The 18,858-nt window shown below is 37.5% G+C and overlaps 2 protein-coding genes, 1 long non-coding RNA gene and 2 pseudogenes across 3 annotated transcripts; 1 reads left to right on the top strand and 4 right to left on the bottom strand.

Annotated features, from left to right (window-relative positions):
* Positions 1-7: 7 nt before the first annotated feature.
* LOC117613546 (transcription termination factor MTEF18, mitochondrial-like) lies at positions 8-2,136 on the bottom strand (the record flags this gene model as incomplete). The annotated part of the gene is made up of 2 exons (XM_034342156.1): positions 1,818-2,136; positions 8-1,735 (listed from the first exon to the last, which is right to left on the bottom strand). A coding segment is annotated over exon 2 (1,710 nt), but the record flags the coding sequence as incomplete, so codon positions are not given.
* Positions 2,137-3,058: 922 nt separating this feature from the next.
* On the bottom strand, positions 3,059-4,293 carry LOC117613545 (aspartate--tRNA ligase, chloroplastic/mitochondrial-like). Its single transcript, XM_034342155.1, has 5 exons — positions 4,090-4,293; positions 3,785-3,905; positions 3,525-3,647; positions 3,345-3,405; positions 3,059-3,207 (listed from the first exon to the last, which is right to left on the bottom strand). Exons 1-5 carry the CDS (start codon positions 4,194-4,196, stop codon positions 3,059-3,061), a joined length of 561 nt encoding a protein of 186 aa, XP_034198046.1. The 5' UTR covers positions 4,197-4,293.
* A 2,571-nt stretch (positions 4,294-6,864) lies between these two features.
* LOC117613547 lies at positions 6,865-8,192 on the top strand. Its single transcript, XR_004583740.1, has 3 exons — positions 6,865-6,971; positions 7,061-7,222; positions 7,934-8,192. It is a non-coding gene; the product is annotated as an uncharacterized LOC117613547 (long non-coding RNA).
* A 380-nt stretch (positions 8,193-8,572) lies between these two features.
* LOC117613544 lies at positions 8,573-14,310 on the bottom strand (annotated as a pseudogene).
* Positions 14,311-15,472: 1,162 nt separating this feature from the next.
* Positions 15,473-16,274, bottom strand: LOC117613543 (annotated as a pseudogene).
* Between the last annotated feature and the right edge of the window lie 2,584 nt (positions 16,275-18,858).

Raw genomic sequence — 18,858 nt, 5'->3', positions numbered from 1 at the left:
GATTTACATATACCTTCAAAAATTTAGCATCTGACATTGCAACAATAGTGCTCAAGGCAGGCCTAGGGCCTACCACTCCTTGACCTTCGAGCCAATTGTACATGAATACCCTAAACTTGACCCTTTCAGTTCTATAGGAAAGATATGATGGAAAGGACGCCAGAGATGATACGGGGTGACCCAAATGATTTACAAGAAAATCAATCTTCTTTTCTATCACACCCTTTTTCAGGTTAAGTATTTGCGGGGATACTTCAATCATTTTACAGACATCCTTGCGATCCAAACCAGCATTCACAATGCAATCAAATCTTTCTTTAAGCTCGGTTCCTTTGCCTCGAAATACCTTTAGTGCTGCTTTCATTTTGTTTGAGTTCTCTACAAAACCTTTGTCTAACAAGAACTCAAGCTTCTGTGCCTTTGATTTTTGGTCCTCTTTGGCTGCTGGAAGTGGCTCAACTCTTCTACCCAAAACCAAATTCTTCAATTCTTCTGGGTTCTCCTGTATGTACCTAGACAGGCGCTTCTTTCCGACGTTCAATCCAGTAAGTAAGGTGTTGGTTTTTTTTATAGCAATTGAACCCAGTAACAGGGGGTGAGAACGGATAATCTTCCCGATCTCTGCAACCTCCATCTCAATCTTATTAAAGACCAAAAAGCAATTCCTCAAATTCAAAACAAATTTCATAACTTGAATTTTTGGAAACTGCAGAAACATTGAATATATCCGGCTCATAGTGAATCCAAATTTCAATAAGAATCCAATTAGTGAAAATGTTGTTCTCCCTGATCCCTCAAATAAAATATCTGGGTGCTGACCAATTAGTACACCCAACTGCTCATCACTGCAACCCTTCTCACTAAACCAATGTAGAACTTCAAGCATCCGGCTCCAATTATAAGAATGTTCTTCCAACAAATTCTCCTCAATCCAACAGGTTTCAAATCCAGAACTCTTCAATATTTCCAATACCTCAACAAATGCAGCATTCACATCCCCAATTAAAAGATAAGGACTAGCAACAATAAACTTAATCAAAGCAGATTGGCTGATACCTAGTTCTTCATAAGCCTGAAGTTTTGATGGCAAAACCTCAAAATCATATTGAAAGACTTCTATTGCTTCTTTATAAATCTTTCCTATCTTATTGCGTGCAATCCCATAACGACACAAAACAGTATAATTATGAAGCAACAAACCATCATCAGTCAAGAACATCAAACTACGAGGAAGATAAGGAACATACTCAGAAGGTTTTAAGCCCAAGCTCTCAAAGAAAGGTTCAAACTCATTAATAGGGTGATACCTCAAGTACCGGGCAATTGACCACCCAACTTCATCTTCATTTTCATTATCCACCCTTCTCAACAGCTTCTCAAGAAAATGTGGCGAGTTTTTACTCATATTTTCTGCATCCATGAACTGCAAGCCTCTAGTACAATGCAAATAATCCAACAACGCAGCCTGTGCTTCTTTTATAATAACTCGAGAAATTCGAGCAGCATTTTCTCCATTAGACGTCAGAGTGTTCTCCAAGTTTACAGAATTTTCAGTTTCAAGACCTCTTCTTGAACTGTAAAGCCTAAGGGTTTGGGCATTGGGGAAAATTGGCTTAAGTGGGGTTCTTGATAATCTAAGGTGGTTTTCAGCAAAACTAGAAGAAACCCATTTCAAAACAGATGCTGTTGTGAGTTTTTGCAAACGGGTCATGAGCATTTCGATGAGATTCCAAGCCTAGTAATTATTAGAAGTTAGAACCCAAAAGGTATTCTCTGCTGAATAGAAATGAACATGAAGTCTAGGGAGAAAATATTACCTCAGAGATTTTGATGGATATGCGGCAACGCCTCTCTACTGACCAAGACTCGGAGCTTCCTCTGTAAATTTATCTCATACTGCTGCTGCCTTCTGGTTGAGGGTCTGCCTTACGATATTTTTGTTGCCGAACGGTTCTGTCTCCGACTCTTTTTTTCTTTTGCTCAAAAGTCTCAGTCTCCGACTTCGCAATTTAGGGGTTTTAGAAATAAGGGACACCATTCAAAATTGGTCTGCCAGGAGGAGGAGGAGGTTAGATTAGAATTTTTTTTTTGGGGGAGTGATACAAGTTGGGGAGGGATGAACTACCTCTGCAGCAGAATAAATATTTTTAATCACATGAAATATAAGCCTTGCATATTAGAATGAGAATTGACACTCAAAAAATGTCCTACTCTTAGTTGTTTTTCTTATATATATATATATATATATATATATATATATATATATATATATATATATATATATATATATTTATTTATTTATTTATTTATTTTTTAAGGACCTTTCTTATTGAAAGGAGCGATAACATATTAAACACACACACAACACAGATGCTAGGACTCGAACCCAAAACCTTACCTGAGGGAGTAAATATTCCAAACCACTACAATAGTGGGTCCTTTGCTATTTTAAACGACAATAACAAGAAACTTTTATCTCAAGAGTTAATTATGTTTTGCCCCTTGAACTTGTACCTCGCTTTCAATTAATCTTCCATTCTTTTTTTTATAAAGAAAATTAAGGATATGAACTTTTGTTTTTCTTTAATTTGTTCACGGTCTAAATCTTCAACATTCTATATATACTAAAGCCCAATGCAACTAAATACTGTAGCTAAGCACAGTGTAATGACGGAAATGCCCCTCATTTTTCTGCTGTTTCTGTTTTTTTTTTCCTGCTGCACAGTGAATTGACGAAACTGCCCTTGACTAAACAGCTTTTTTTGTTTCCGTTTTTGCCCCTCCTCCTTCGTTGAGAGGGTTTGGTTTGCAGAGACAAAGCCCTGGCTTCAGTTTGTTTCCAACCAGCTGGTTGGGGGGCAGCCATGGGAGAACAGTGTGTTTGTTTCCAAAAGAAAAAGAGTCAGCAAATGAGAAGAACTATGATCAGTATTCACCTTATAATTTGATAGTAACACTTACATCATCAACCAAACCAAGCTCATGTGCCAGATAGACCCGTAGTCGATCTAGAGTTTTATTAACTGATGAATGATGACCCACTGCAAACAAGATAAGATCACCTGGTCTGGCAGAGCAACGACTCAGAAACTGCTCGGTATTTGTTGGATCCATAGTAGATACCAAAGTGCGTATGGCAGAGCAGCTGGTTGGAAACAAGATAAATAAGAGCAGCTGGGAGAACAAAAGAAGCTGGTTGGAAACAAACTGAAGCCATAGTAGAATAAAAACTCAACTATACCAGATAAATCTTTTCCAACTTCAAAAGCTGGTTGTATTGCAGCTGCTCTGCCATAGTAGAATAAGAGAACAGTATTCTTAAAGAAAAAAAAACTCAACTATACCAGATAAATCTTTTGAAGTTGATAAAACAACTTTTAAAGATGCAAACATAATGTTATTAAACTGTATCCAGTATAAATTTTAAGAAACAGTGAACTGCAGCCAGGGATGTCTATAATCTATTATCTGCAATATGAAATCCATTAACTACAAAACATGTAAGTCAAGGGAAAGATGATTACATCTTTTAACTCAAGATCAAATCTAATATCTGGCCTGTCTGAACCATATCGACTCATTGCTTCAGCATACGTAAGCCTAGGAAAAGGGTTTAGGAGATGTACACCTTTGATCTCTAGAAAAACCTGCAAAAAGCACAGATAGATTTCTAATTGCCCAGTAATGTGCAGATGGATGTTAAAGAGATGTCATATTTCAAAGGCTAAGTTTTCTCACCCCTTTCCCTCTCTCTTTGATTAATAGGAGCCAACTAATAACTAACCTTTCTAATCAAATCTTCATTAAGCTTCAGCATCTCCTCCAAAGGAGTGAAAGCAAGCTCCATATCAAGCTGTGTGAATTCAGGTTGTCTATCAGCTCTTAGATCTTCATCTCGAAAGCACCTACAAAAAGAAACGCAAAGTTGGACTTTTCCAATTTCGGTTGAGAGTCTGCATAACGATCATACTCTTTGATTTATTATCATAGCATCTAAGGAAAATGATCATGTGAAGTAACAGGCTTATTGAAGGAAAGCAGAAAATCTACCAAGAAAAGAATGAGACAGAAAGACAACAATATATTTACCTTGCTATTTGATAATACTTATCAAAACCAGAAACCATTAACATTTGCTTGAACAGTTGTGGACTTTGAGGCAAAGCATAAAATGTTCCTGGCTTCAAATTACACATTAGAGCAAATAAGCTCAAAAGCCAAGATAAATGGAAGTAACCAGCTAAGTAAACTTAAAATAAAATGTAAGTGGGGGATTCACAGGCTTTCTGAGTAGTGTATAGCAGACCAGACGAAGTGAGTGATTCACCAAAAAAGAAGTGAGTGCCAGCTAAAAAACTGTAAGGTACCTGAACTTTTGAGGGCACTAAATAATCTCGGGCACCTTCTGGTGTAGATCTAGAGAGTATTGGAGTCTCAATCTACCTTATAACCATGATAAAAAAATCAGAATGAAAACAAAACTTAACTTTTCTACCTTTGTTTCTGAAACCCAACGAAAAAAAGGTAAATAATGAGTATGGAAATGTAATACATAACGACTTTAAAAATCAAGAAGTCCCGAGATGGTACCTCTACAAAACCATGTACATCCTCGAGATGTCTCCGAATCAATTTCACAACTTTATGCCGCAAAATGTTAGAACTTAGAAATAAATTGCTTAGAGAAGAATTAAATTACGATTATAATAATTTAGAAAAAGAACACGCCATTTTAGTTACACAACTTAACAAAGATCAAAAAGATGTATATGATTGTGTTGTAAAAACTGTTGAAGAAAAAATGCCAGGTCTTTTTTTCGTCCACGGTCATGGAGGAACAGGGAAAACTTTTTTGTGGCATACCATAATAAGTAAAATTCGATCCCAAGGAAATATTGTTTTAGCTGTTGCTTCATCAGGAATAGCATCATTATTATTACCAGGTGGTAGAACAGCTCACTCTAGATTTAAAATTCCCTTAATTATTAACAATTGCTCAACATGTCAAATAAAAAAAGGAACTCATCTTGCCAAATTAATTGAAAAAGCTGCTTTAATTGTTTGGGACGAAGCTCCTATGAATCACAAACATTGCTTTGAAGCATTAGATAAATCACTTTCAGATATTTTATCACATTTAAATCCTTTAGATAACAATGTTCCATTTGGTGGAAAACCTTTATTATTAGGTGGTGACTTCAGACAAATATTACCAGTTATTCCAGGAGGAACAAGAGAAGAAATAATAGATGCCTCTCTCAATAGTTCTTATTTATGGCCTTTTTTTAAAATATTCCATTTAAAAGAAAATATGAGACTGTCGAAAAATGGATTAAACATTGAAGAAAAACAAAAATTAAATGATTTTGCTACATGGATTTTACGCATCGGTAATGGTCAAATTATTGATATAGATGATCCAAATGATAAAGATGCATCTTGGATCAAAATTCCTCCAGATTTGCTTATACATTCATACACACATCCTATTCATTCCATTTTTTTTAGCAACATACCCAAATTTTGAAAGAAATTTCAACAATTTTACTTATTTAAGAGAACGAGCTATTGTAACACCTCGAAACACAACTGTAACTGAAATAAATAACTATGCAATTGATTTATTACCTGGACAAGAGCGCATTTATTTAAGCTCAGATTCTTTATGCTCATCATCTGAAAATTCTGAAAATCTTACTATTCTATATCCTACAGAATTTTTAAACAAACTTGAATTCAATGGTTTACCTTCATACTATTTAGCTTTAAAAATAGGAATGCCCATCATGCTATTGAGAAACTTAAATCAATCCGCAGGCTTATGTAATGGAACACGATTAGTTATTACACAATTGTATGATAAAATTATTGAAGCAAAAATACTTGCTGGTAGCAATATTGGTCACAAAGTTTTCATACCTCGAATAAGCCTTACAGCAACTGAAAACAAATGGCCTTTCATTTTTAAAAGGCGTCAATTCCCAATTAGACCATGTTATGCAATGACAATAAATAAAAGTCAAGGCCAATCATTAAAACAAGTTGGACTATATCTTTCTCAACCTGTATTCACTCATGGACAACTTTACGTTGCATTATCCAGGGTTACATCAAGACAAGGTCTAAAAATCTTAATAGAAAATAATCAAGAATTACCAAATAATTACACTAAAAACCTTTGCTATATTAATAGATATTTTTTAAATATGTTTTAGGACACTCCCATTTTATGCAGAGCAGCTATTACGCGTTTTGACATCCGTAATGGTTGGTGGTATAAAGCATGTCCATCTTGCTTTAAACAACTTCGAACTGCTGCCCACCGTGATGAACTTTTGTGCCCAAAACACAATAATCAAATTCCTCTCCCTTGGTAATACAAATCTCAACAATTTGTTTCATTTTATTTTCCCATAATTTAAACACAATCATTATAAATTATTAAAACATTACATATATTTTACATACAGGTTCAAAGTGAGCTTGGTGCTTGAAGATTCAACTGATGAAACTAATGCTATCATAATTGGAAGACCAGCAGAACAACTGTTTAAAATTTCTTGCAATGAATTGGTTGTTCAAAGAGGTTTTACCGACCAACAACAATTACCAGATGTGATTCTGCAAACAAGAGGACAAGTTAAAATTTTCCAACTTCGATTTGGAAGCATGAGAAGTGATTTCAACAGAAATGATCTACTCATTCAAGCAATCTTCGATGACACAATGCCACTTATTGAACCAACACCGCAATCATCTGACAAAAGTTTGGCTGCACATGATACAGAAAACATTGGCGCCCAAATGGTTCCACCCATTACCCCACTTCTCTCAAAGCAAATTCCAAGTGCATCTTCCACAAGTTCAGCTGATGCTTCTATAACAGAAGTTACCCCAATTTCAAAAAAAAGATACAGAGACGCTGTCAAAAGAGCTCTATTCACCTTTCGTCCATCAAAAAAACCAAAAAGGTTAGAATTGATATAATAATTAACTCCTTTATATCAATATTTACACATATTCTAACATTTACCAATATATTTCTTTCTTTTTCATTTAGCATTTCTTTAAGTCATGTTCAAACCGAAACCGAATCTGAAAAAATGGTCACAACAAAAAGCATGGAGGAAATTGTATCAGATTCTGATTTACCAATCACTGGCTTAAAGAAAAAATCAAGCATGGAGAATTTGCCAACCAGCACTTCTACCCCAAAAATAGAGTTTGTATTCTCTAATTCACTCATCTCATTTAAATACATATTACATCCATAATATTCAATTATTCATACCTTCTGTCATGTTCTGATTGATGCTTTGTTTTAATATATTATAAGATTCTCTCTACTTATTATATAGGTCAAAAAACCAACCACTATTGGATTAACAATAAATCAAATTTTTGCATGCTGAATGTTTGGAAATACTATTAAATTGTCATATTTACAGGTAAATTTTTTGGGAAAATGTCCATTTTTCAAGGTAGGTTCTGCCCGTTTTTTAACAGAAATGTCAAACCCTTAAATAATTTTTGCTCTAAATAACAGCAAAAAAGTCATATATTCCTAATACATAAGAGAATTAAAAACCTAAACATTATATTTACACCCTTTTTTCCAATTTCTCTTCAAATTATTCAACCATAATTATTTTGCCTCTCTCCAACTTTTCCTTTAGATAAACACAAAATTTAAAATATGTTTACTTTGTATTACTTCAATTAGAAAACCATCTACAGCTTGCTCATTAGTTCTCTTAATTTTGTAACTTTGTATTTCCTAGATTGGAAAACTATTTATAACTTTCTTATTAAATTGATAAATTATATTATTCCTGTTTATACATAATTAAATGTTTATGATTATTGTCCTAAGTCAATTTTCCCCATTCATCAATATTAACATTTACTATTTTCTCACTTTTTTTTATAACAGGGTCAAGACCTCCATCAAAGAGAAAAAAAAATCATGAAGAAAGTGCAAAACAAAGCTCGCCCAATTAAATAGCATGCTGTACAACACTATCCAAATTTTGCTATTTTGATGTCTACTTCCTATTATAAACATCTCAATGTATATAAAAACAAGTGTAGTACTTTAACATAACAAGTAGCCTGTAAAATATGTTATTACATGCTTTTTTCCAACTTACACTCCTTTATAATGTTATAAATTAAATCTCATTATATATATATGAACAGTCTAACTTTGTCTACGCAATTTCAAAACCCGCAGCATCGCGCGGGCTTTCCTGCTAGTTTCAATATAAAGCACAGGTAAGAATATATTATCCCAATAGTCACAATATTCATCGCCTCTGCTGATAAATTAAAATCTCAATATAAAAGCACAAGTAATAGGCATATGAATATGTTATCCCAATAGTCACGATATTCATTCCCTATGTTAGGAATAGCATACAATCTGACATCAGGATTGGGATTCGCAGGCAAGACAGAACTTACTTGCATGGAACATGGCATATACGGATCAAAAACAGATTATTACTTGGTCCCTCATTGATACAAAAGGCAGCATATCATCCTTGTCTTAATCTTTCATGAATTAAGTATATCACATGCAAGCGGCTGACCAAGTAAACAACAACAAGAATGGTACTTGAATATCAAGCAATGCCATCAGTTGCGAAATGAACTCCGGGTGGCCTGGCCATGCTGCTCCAGTAACCAAATTTCCATCAGTGAAGCAACGATCTATTGGATCAGGTTCCAGCCATGTTGCTCCCGACAAACCGCATTAAGCTTCACTGCTGGGTATGCAGTGCATTTCTTTCCCTATAAATGTAGGCAGTGGATAACAACAAGGGCATGCTAAAAACTTCATAATGTGCAAATAAGTAAATTCACCATCAATCAGAAGAATCAGAAACAAACAGTGCAGAACTTCAAGGTGGTTGCTTTTGGACTTTCCAATAGAATCTTCACTCTGATGCCACTTTATGTACATAGAAGATAAGTAATGTCCCACTTACAAGTCTGACGATTCACCACACTCCACCTAACACATTATAAGACACAGAAACTGCCTAGCTTATACCCTAACCTTGCTAGGTGATTCCCTATCTTAGCCTAGTCTTGGTGGTAACAGACGGAAAATCAGTAAAATTCGTAACAAAATAATTATTGTGGTTGTCAAAAGCACGTAATTGAATTAGTAAAATTTATAATTAGACTTGATTGATAAACTTAAAGGTTAAGGACTTTGCATCAAGTTTCAGGAAACAAATGTGTAGTCTGGCGGAAAAAGAAAAGTATTAAGTGGGGAACTGCTCTGCTCGTAAATGATTATGTTGATAACCTTACCTGCAGAACACCAGCAGCTGCTAAAATCTGCTGCCCATGGCAGTGTTAACTGTGATTAGCAAGTCAGTAAGTTTGTTAAAGTCTGGTACCTAGCACGTGTATTAGTTAGACAGCTAAGCTGTGTGGTCACTGGTTAGTCAGTTAAGCCCCTCTGTGATCTGTTTACATAAGAGTGGGCTATGCTTTGTAAAAGTTAGTTGATTGAAATCAAAACTCAGAAATCCTCTAGTCTTCTCTATTTCTCTTTCTCTGATATCTCTGAAATTCTCCTTCTCTGCCCTTTCTGTTATCAGGCAGATGGATGCAACTGGTTTCCCAGCTTCCACGATTTGCTTCACTATTTCAATAACTTTCTCATCATATTCTGGAGCTCGACCTCCAGGGATTACAAGAGCATCGTAACTTGAGACATCAATAGTATCAAAATCAGCTGTTAAAGTGAAATTGTGGCCTGGCTTCTCACTGTAGGTTTGATCACCTTCAAAATCATGGACAGCAGTTGTGCAGATATCACCAGCTTTTTTCTTGGGGCAAACTCCATCAGCATGGCATCCTAGAGCTTGAAGGGATTGAAAAGGCACAGTTATCTCATAATCTTCCATGAAATCCTACAAACATTGAGGTAGAGAAATTGAATGATGCTCAGTAGTAACTGTATAAGAATTAGTTCATTAACAAACGACAAACCCCTTTAAGGGGTTACTTGAATCACACTAAATTAAAACAAGCAGCCAATCTTGATTTATTAACAATCTTATCACTGCTGTTGAACAAGTACAAGTTTGATCCAGAAATAACAAGTAAAAAGAATATTTTGATGTAGGACAGCTTAAATAATCAGCCTACAACTGCATATATGGTGGCCTTTAAGGTTTGTCAACTTGTATTTTTAACTTTTGGCATAGTAGAGTTTCAGTAGGATTCAAAGAAAATAGGTTGCATGAAATCTGAAAGCAACTAAGTTATGGATTTGGGGCTGCGTTTGAACTTCGGAGAGCTAATAAATGGTAATATGGGCAATCTTTAGGGTTTTAGGGATTTAGTTGGGGGAAAGAAGGGAAGGATTGAACTCTAAAGAAATAAGCAAGCATTTTTAGTCCTTTATTCAATTTCAACATAAAACTTGGGATTTGAAATTCTTGAGTAGTCTACAACCCTTGGAATCATGATACTAAATGTAAAGTGGTCCTTTAAAATTCATAAGGGAGTTAGTTACTTGTCTATGTATCGTTCCAAATCCAGAATTCACACGACCTGAAAATAGGCAGTATGCATGTTTGGATTTACCTTCACATTTCACACAAATGACCTGAAAAAACAAGTATTCCAATGTAAAACACAACCCAAATAAGCAAACCTATGAAGCATACCGCCAACACATTGCATGACAGGACCCGACCCAATTTCCACTTTGGAATTCGAGCCAAGTCCTGTGCGTGTCCGACACCTGGCGAATGTCGGACACAAAAGACCTTTTTACCCTTCTGACTTCAATTTCTTTTTAAATTTCCTTAGACTTCTGCCGAAAATTCGGCAGAACCTCCCCTGTATTTTTGATTTAACCCAAAATTTTCATCTGTCAAACAATCTCAGAAACCCTACCAACAGCCAGACTAAGTCAACAAACAGATTCCAACCTCAATTCTTTATGTTCAACATGATATCAGAGCATTTTCTAGGGTTTTCAAGGGTGCAAGGATTTTCTGCAAAACTTTACCTTGACGCAGAAACTATGATTGGCCCGGTGGTGGATCCCGCGTACTTCTACGGCCTGGGGGCGAAAAACAGGTTGAAAATGTGAGTGGACCATAAAATAATGTTCTTCAAAACAATTCTCATAAACATAATATCCCCCATTGTAAAAGAAATTTAGCTAAATAAAACTGAATACTTACTTTTTATATCACGCATAGTCAATTCAAGGCATTCTATATCAGTCATATTCAAGCTTGAAAGTTTCATACAAACCACTGAATTCAAAACTTTCATAAAAGTACTGAAATCAAACGCGTATAAAAACTCTGTACTCAGACCTTTCATAACTGAACAAATAAAAAGGGATCTATGTCTGAAAAATCAGAAAAACTGATTTATAGTAGCTGAAAATCAACATTTAATAAAGAAACTCAGAATCCTTTGAAAATACCACCAGTATGTACCCCTGTCACTTCCGTCAATTCCCTGGCAGGTCTCGGGCGTCACACAGACTTACCCGAGCCGCAAACTGGCGAAATCAGGGGACTATGATCAGCCTGTCCCGCCGGCAGATTCCTCGATGACACCAAGTCAACTCGAGTCGCTCTGGCAGGATACAGGGGACCGTAGTCAGCCTGATCCGCAATCCTGGCAGGTCTCGGGGACATAAAGTCAGCCGAGCCGCAATCCTGGCAGGTCTCGGGACACCAAGTCTGCCGAGCCGCAAATCCTGGCACTCACGGTCCGAGCGTCCCCGAAACTCGTGAGGCAAGTCAAGTGCACTGACTGAACTATAATCAGACTGGATGTCCGTAGACATCGGTCCGACTCTGGGTAATCACCATAAAGAAAATGGGTACGAGGTGGTTTTAAAATAAATTCCTTTAAAAAAAGACTATCTGAAGAATAACTGTAAAACTCAAGTCGTGCTGCGGTCTCAACTGATTCGAAATTCAAACTCTGTTTCTCTAACTGGTAAATAAGCAGCACCGACTTATAGAACTATTACTGTACTGATCATGTTCAAAATCGTAATAAAACTTACTCAAAGACTGAATGAAGAAACTTACTCAAATAAACTCATTTATAAAACTCATTTATATAAAATCATTTATAAAATTGATTTATATAAAAGCACATCAATTCATATAAAAGCACATTAATTCATTCATGAAATCTGATTTATAAAAAGAAGGTCCACTCACAGATGGTCCGAGCTACTTCGATCCCTCGGAGGTCTCCTTTTAAAATTCTGTCGGGCTCCTGATACCTGATTACCCCGAAAAATTAAATTAATAAACTGCTGAATAAAACGAAATTCAACTAAACATCCTGCCCCCGGCTCCTAGAAATACAAACACTTATTCCAGTTATTCCTATGCCCGCCTCAGCTTTTTAATTAGTTAGGCCGGCCTCAAGAGACCCAGAACCTTGGTAAGCGATGAGCTGCCCGATCGGCCGATCCGGGACCCCATGGGTCCACGGTCTCTAATGGCCAATCTGAGCTTCCCGGAAGGTTTCTCATGGGCGGGAACCAAGTTCTGCGAAATTGGTCCGAATCGGACGGTCGGATTGGCCAAAATCGCGTTATCGCTTAAAACCCTAACCCTAGCCCCAGGGTTCGCGATTCCGGAGTATCCGGGACTCCGATTCGCGATCCGTCGAATCCTACGCGATCCTGAAATCACGTAGACCGACATATCCAAAATTCAGCGCGATCCAACGACTAAACGATACTGCACCCACGGATCGCGCGATATGGAAAATCCGTTCGGGGCTCAAACGGACTCCGAATCGAGATCCGCGAAATCCCACGCGCTCGTGGCGACAAGAGGACCTCAAAACTGGCCAGAGCGTGCCACCACCCTGGCCCACGCGCCGCCACACGCGCGGGGCAGATCGGGTGTCTAAAGCGATTCGGGTGTGCCGGAAAATCGTGGAATCGAGACTCCAAACTCCTATCCTAGGTAAAACACCCCATTTGGAGTCACTTTTGTTCTTGGACTACCCCCAAAAAGTGACTGGAAATGCTAGTTTCGAGCGGCCAAAGTTTCGACCAAACTTCAAGTCGAAAATCGAGTGATCTAGAGATCGAATCGATCTAAACCCAGCCAACCAGCAGATAGAGCACGAAAAATAGATGAAAATCCATACCTCACTCGACTGATTTGGTTGAGAAACGGAGGAGATCGAGCGGCTGGAAGTTCGTGTCGCACCGTCGGCTTCCATGGCTTTTTCCGGCCGACTCAGGCCACGGCAGCGGCGGCGCTGGGTCGAGGGTTGTTCGCCGTCGTGTCGTGGTTCATTTGGGACCGGTCCCGGAGATCGGCCCCAAGTGTGGTGGCCGGGGTAGCGGTCTGAAGGCGCGGAGGTCGCTGTTGAATTCGAACGGGAGGAGAGAGAGAGGGCTGACGGGGGAGAAGAGAGAGCTATAAAAATCTGACTTTTTGACCAAATTACCATTTTGCCCCTCGCGGTTTTTAAACCATAACTTCTTCGTTACGTCTCCGATTCGGGTCTACTCCGTGTCTACGAACTCCTTTCGCCGCGCTCTACGTAATGGCGTAGGCGGAATTCCCAAATTCTTTCCCGATTAAAAAGTCAAAATTTTCCCCATTAAAATATGCGAGGGCAATTTGATCATTTCGCTAAAAGATATTTTCCTTACCTTTTTAGATATTTTCTTTCTTTTTGATATTTTGTTTTGGGTTCTTACATTGCATACATCCATAGGAATGAATAATAATACCACATAGGAATGAATAATAATAGCACATCACAATTTGTGGCAAATCTGGTAAAGGACGCGCCCGGGCCTAGCTAGGTGCCTCGTGTCAAACGATTAGAGCTGTGCGGCTATACTATTTAAAAAAAATATTTCTTAAAAAATTTCAAAAAGAATCTCGTATAGCCGGCCGGTTATACCATATATTCCGGCTATACCATATATGAATATATGAAGGCCCGCCCAGCGCCCAAGGAGTAGAGCCGCGCGGCTATACTTTTTTTCTATTTTAAACAGAGTATAGCCCCAAGGCTATACGGTTTTAAAATTTATTTTCAGTATATCTATAATGATTGCTCGCATTGGAGGGGTAAACTTTTCAGCTCCTGTGCTTTCTCTTCATTTTTCTTTGTCATGCACATCACTTAGCGCTCGAGCCCTCTTGTATATTTCTTGACATTATTTTTTTCGTATATGTAGGTTTTATCAATACCTGTGCTGTCAAGTTTTCCATTTATAGCAAAGTTGTCCGGGTTCATCCTCTCCCTATTGATAAATATTGCATCCATATGCTTAAGAATGTCTTATCTGTAAGTGCACGTATGACTTCTTCCTTATTTATTTATATATATCTAAAGAATAATGTCTTCCAATATCTTATCTTTTTGTCCATTTCTAACATATTTAAAGTATTTATTTGTAATTAGATTGCGATTGTAACTGGCCTGTTCGCTCTCCAAAACAATGCTGTGGTAATGGCACCTTTATAATTACCTAGTTTTTGTTTTTCCCCTTTACTTGTTTAATACATGATAAGGTTATTGCGCCTCTCCCTTAACCTGAGTCCGATCTTCCTTCCCATACATTAGAGTAGTTTAAAATATTGCATTGTTAAAAACAAAACAAAAAAGTCATTCTTCAACTGAAGAATTTGTCTTGATTGACCATGATTAAACAACAGGACAACAACAAAGAGGTGCTGCTAATGGTCTTGCCATGACTGCAATGTCTCTGTTCAAGGCAGTTGGTCCAGCTAGTGCCGGTGCCCGGTAAAAGTTGCTCTGGTTTGTTGCCTTGCCTTTCCTTATACTTCAGCTATATCATGTCTAGTAACATATTTCCTTTTGCTAATCATATTTCATCTCTCGACAGGTTTTCTTGGGCAGAGAAACGCCAGAATGCTATCATCCTCCCAGGTATCAATCATAATCAACTAACTTTTCATCATGGATTTTTTTTTGTTAGCTAAAAAGTTGTGGATTTTTTTTTCTTAATTGTCCACATACTCGCAATATGAATTTGGTTCAAGCGATTTAGAGAGTGCATGATTAATTCATTTGTTGTCGCATGATTAATTCATTTGTCACATGCATTGTTGAATATATATATATATTATTCAACAGCAACAGCAAAGTTAATACAAAGTTTATGGTGTAAATAGGATTCCTCTGTGGAGAAGAATACGATCAGAAAATTCTACCTATATTGTTCTCGAACATTCTCACTTGAAGTTACATGTAGATATATTTTATATGCGACAACAAAATTTGTCAAACTAAATTTCATTGAGGGGAAAGAGAGATTACGAAAATTAGATATATTACATGAAAAAAAAACATGAGAGAAGCTCAACGAAGTTAGAAATATTGCAAAAAGTAGGGCAATATGTCTGGCCAGTATCACATGTGCACAAATATTATCAACGAATTAATGCCAGCAAAAATTGATGTCTCAACGAATTTCGTCTGGTTTCTTACATATAAACCCATTACCGCAGGCAGTAACAACGCCAAGCTTTGCACCCACCAAATGTTGCAAATTCACATCTTGTACGCCAGAACTTATAAGATATGCATCCGTAAAATTTGCAGTATTCGTGGCCTTGAGATTTTTCAAGGCTGCACATTCCAGACTAGCCGCCTCAAAATTTGCATTTGTAAGATCAGCGTCATAAAGGTGTGCATTATACAAGATTGCTCTCAAAAAGCTACAATTTACCAAGCATGCACTTTTTATCTTTGTAAAGCGAAGCTTGGCATCAACAAACGAAGCGTCACGGAGATTTGCTCCTACAAATTCAGTACTTGTCAAGTAGTAGCATTGTTAAAGATGGCACCCTCGGCATCCACATAATTAAATTTTACGCGTGTAAGATCACAACCTGAGAAACACACATTTCTCAGACATGCATAACTGAAATCTATCTTCGTCAAGTCTAGTTTCGAAAGATCAAGGCCAGAGAGATTGAAACCTCTAAACTTCATTGTAGCATTAGATAGTATAAAGTTGATGATATCCCTGCGCGTAAAATCTGCATCCAACTTTGCAATTTGATCGTCCTCCTCCTTGTTTAGAAAAGCATGTATTTCTTCTGTTAGACCAACTAGTTGAAAATATTCTGCCTCTCTCAAAAGCTCTGAATATTTACAACGCTCTTCTAACAAAGGAACAGTAGCATCCCTTAACCAGTTAAAGATGTGCCGAAAATGTGTGCCATCCCTGTCAATAAAAACATACCCCTTTTCACAGTCTTCTTTGTTGAAAATTGGCTCAAATGTAGAAGAATTTTGGAGTTGCCCATGTGTGTCAATGTTAGTTGCCCATGTGAGTCAATGTTGGCTTGCTATCTTTGTCAAAAATGGTGGATTGTTTGGTAGCCATCCATGGTTGGTAGCCAACATATGAATAGTTTGAGTTTGCATTCACACTCTTGCATCTTTGGCTATAAATTGGAAGCAAATGGTTTCATTTGAAGCATCCAACCAAGTGTTGAGTAGAAGAGAAAAATAGCAAGAAAGGCATTTTGCCAAAGAGTGAAACAAATTCTCTCTAGTTGTTCTTTGCTTTGTATCATTGTTTTCTCTTCCTTTGTGAGTGTGTGAGGTTGGGTGTATTTGGGTCTTTGGGAAATTGAGTGGTAAACACTATTGTATATCTCCATTGATTATAGTGGAATACTCCATCGTCTCCAAACTGGATGTAGGCAATTGCCGAACCAGGATAAATCTTGGTGTTGTTCTTGTTGATTATTTTGTTCAATTTTTCTCCTGCCTGTTGTTATTTATTTTTCACTCAAAGTTGGTTGACGCTTCCGCACAACAAGTGGTATCAGAGCTCCAGTTTTTCGACTGGGGTTTCGTGGGAGTGAAAAATCTGTCGGTGCTACAGTGACGGGTGAATAGTGCACGTGAATAGTGTCGGTGCTACAGTGCTCCCGTGAATAGTGTTGTGCTACAGTAGCAGTGAATAGTGCCGGGCAGATTTGATGGCTGGAGAAAAAGACGAAGTTTTGAAGGAGAAGGAGTCGGCATCGTCTTCGTCGGCACCTACATCCAATAGACATCCAATTGCCACTACAAGGTTAGAGGTTGATAAATTCAATGGCTCTAATAATTTTGGTATGTGGCAATGTGAAGTTATGGATGTGTTGTATCAACAAGAGTTGGATATGGTTCTGGAGGATAAACCAGAAGATATTGATGACAAGCAGTGGACTCGAATTAATCTCCATGCTTGTGCCACTATTCGATCGTTCCTTGATAAGGAGTTGAAATACCCATATATGAAGGAAACTTCTGCTAAGAAGTTATGGATGAAATTGGAGGAGAAGTATATGACCAAGAGCGCAGAAAATCGGCTCTTCTTGAAGAAACGACTCTTCCGATTTCAATATCGCTCAGGTATTTCTATGCATGAACACCTCAATGATTATAATAAAATACTTGCTGATTTAGCAAACCTTGATGTGATAATTCCTGACGAGGATAAGGCACTATGTTTGTTAAATTCATTTCCTGATGATTATGATCATTTGACAACTACTTTGTTGTATGGAAAATCCGAGGTGAAACTGGATGAGGTGTCTGCGGCATTGGTGAATCATGAGTGTCGTAAAAAGAAAGCAATTGGTTGCAAATGGGTTTATGCCAAGAAGATGGAATCTTTGGGAAAGGACAATGTAAGATTCAAAGCCAGATTAGTAGCTAAAGGCTATGCTCAGAGGGAAGGCATTGACTACAATGAGGTATTTTCTCCTATAGTAAAACATTCCTCTATTCGTATTTTGTTGGCTTTGGTTGCACAGTTTGACCTTGAGTTGGCTCAACTTGATGTCAAGACTGCATTCTTACATGGTGATTTGGAGGAAGAAATTTATATGTCTCAGCCAGAAGGTTTTAAGGTTGTTGGAAAAGAAAATTGGGTTTGCAAATTGCAAAAATCATTGTACGGCTTGAAGCAGTCTCCAAGACAATGGTATAAGCGATTTGATCGGTTTATGATCGGGCAGAAGTACACAAGAAGTCATTATGACCATTGTGTATACTTTCGCAAACTACAAGATGGAACCTTCATCTATCTGCTTTTATATGTTGATGATATGCTTATAGCATGTAAAAGCAAAGTGGAGATTGAAAGGTTGAAGACTCAACTGAGTAATGAATTTGAGATGAAGGACTTAGGAGAAGCTCGGAAGATACTGGGTATGGAAATTGAAGAGGGAGATATTCTTCTTCAAAAGATTGTGACCGCTGAGAATCCTGCGGATATGTTGACAAAGCCAGTTTCGTTGCTCAAGTTTAAGCACTGCTTAGACTTAATTGGCATTTGTCAAAGTTGTTGATTGCCCCATGGGGGATTGGGAGACGACCATTGAGAGTGTTGCTTCGAGGTTTTGAGCCAAGGTGGAGATTGTTGAAAATTGGCTCAAATGTAGAAGAATTTTGGAGTTGCCCATGTGTGTCAATGTTAGTTGCCCATGTGAATCAATGTTGGCTTGCTATCTTTGTCAAAAAGGGTGGATTGTTTGGTAGCCATCCATGGTTGGTAGCCAACATATGAATAGTTTGAGTTTGCATTCACACTCTTGCATCTTTGGCTATAAATTGGAAGAAGATGGTTTCATTTGAAGCATCCAAACCAAGGATCTAACCAAGTGTTGAGTAGAAGAGAAAAATAGCAAGAAAGGCATTTTGCCAAAGAGAGAAACAAATTCTCTCTAGTTGTTCTTTGCTTTGTATCATTGTTTTCTCTTCCTTTGTGAGTGTGTGAGGTTGGGTGTATTTGGGTCTTTGGGAAATTGAGTGGTAAACACTATTGTATTCTCTCATTGATTATAG

The sequence above is a fragment of the Prunus dulcis genome, unplaced genomic scaffold (assembly GCF_902201215.1).
Source record: "Prunus dulcis unplaced genomic scaffold, ALMONDv2, whole genome shotgun sequence".
Lineage (NCBI taxonomy): Eukaryota > Viridiplantae > Streptophyta > Magnoliopsida > Rosales > Rosaceae > Prunus > Prunus dulcis.
The sequence above is the reverse complement of the archived record's forward strand: the minus strand, read 5'-3'. Positions and strand labels throughout refer to the sequence as shown.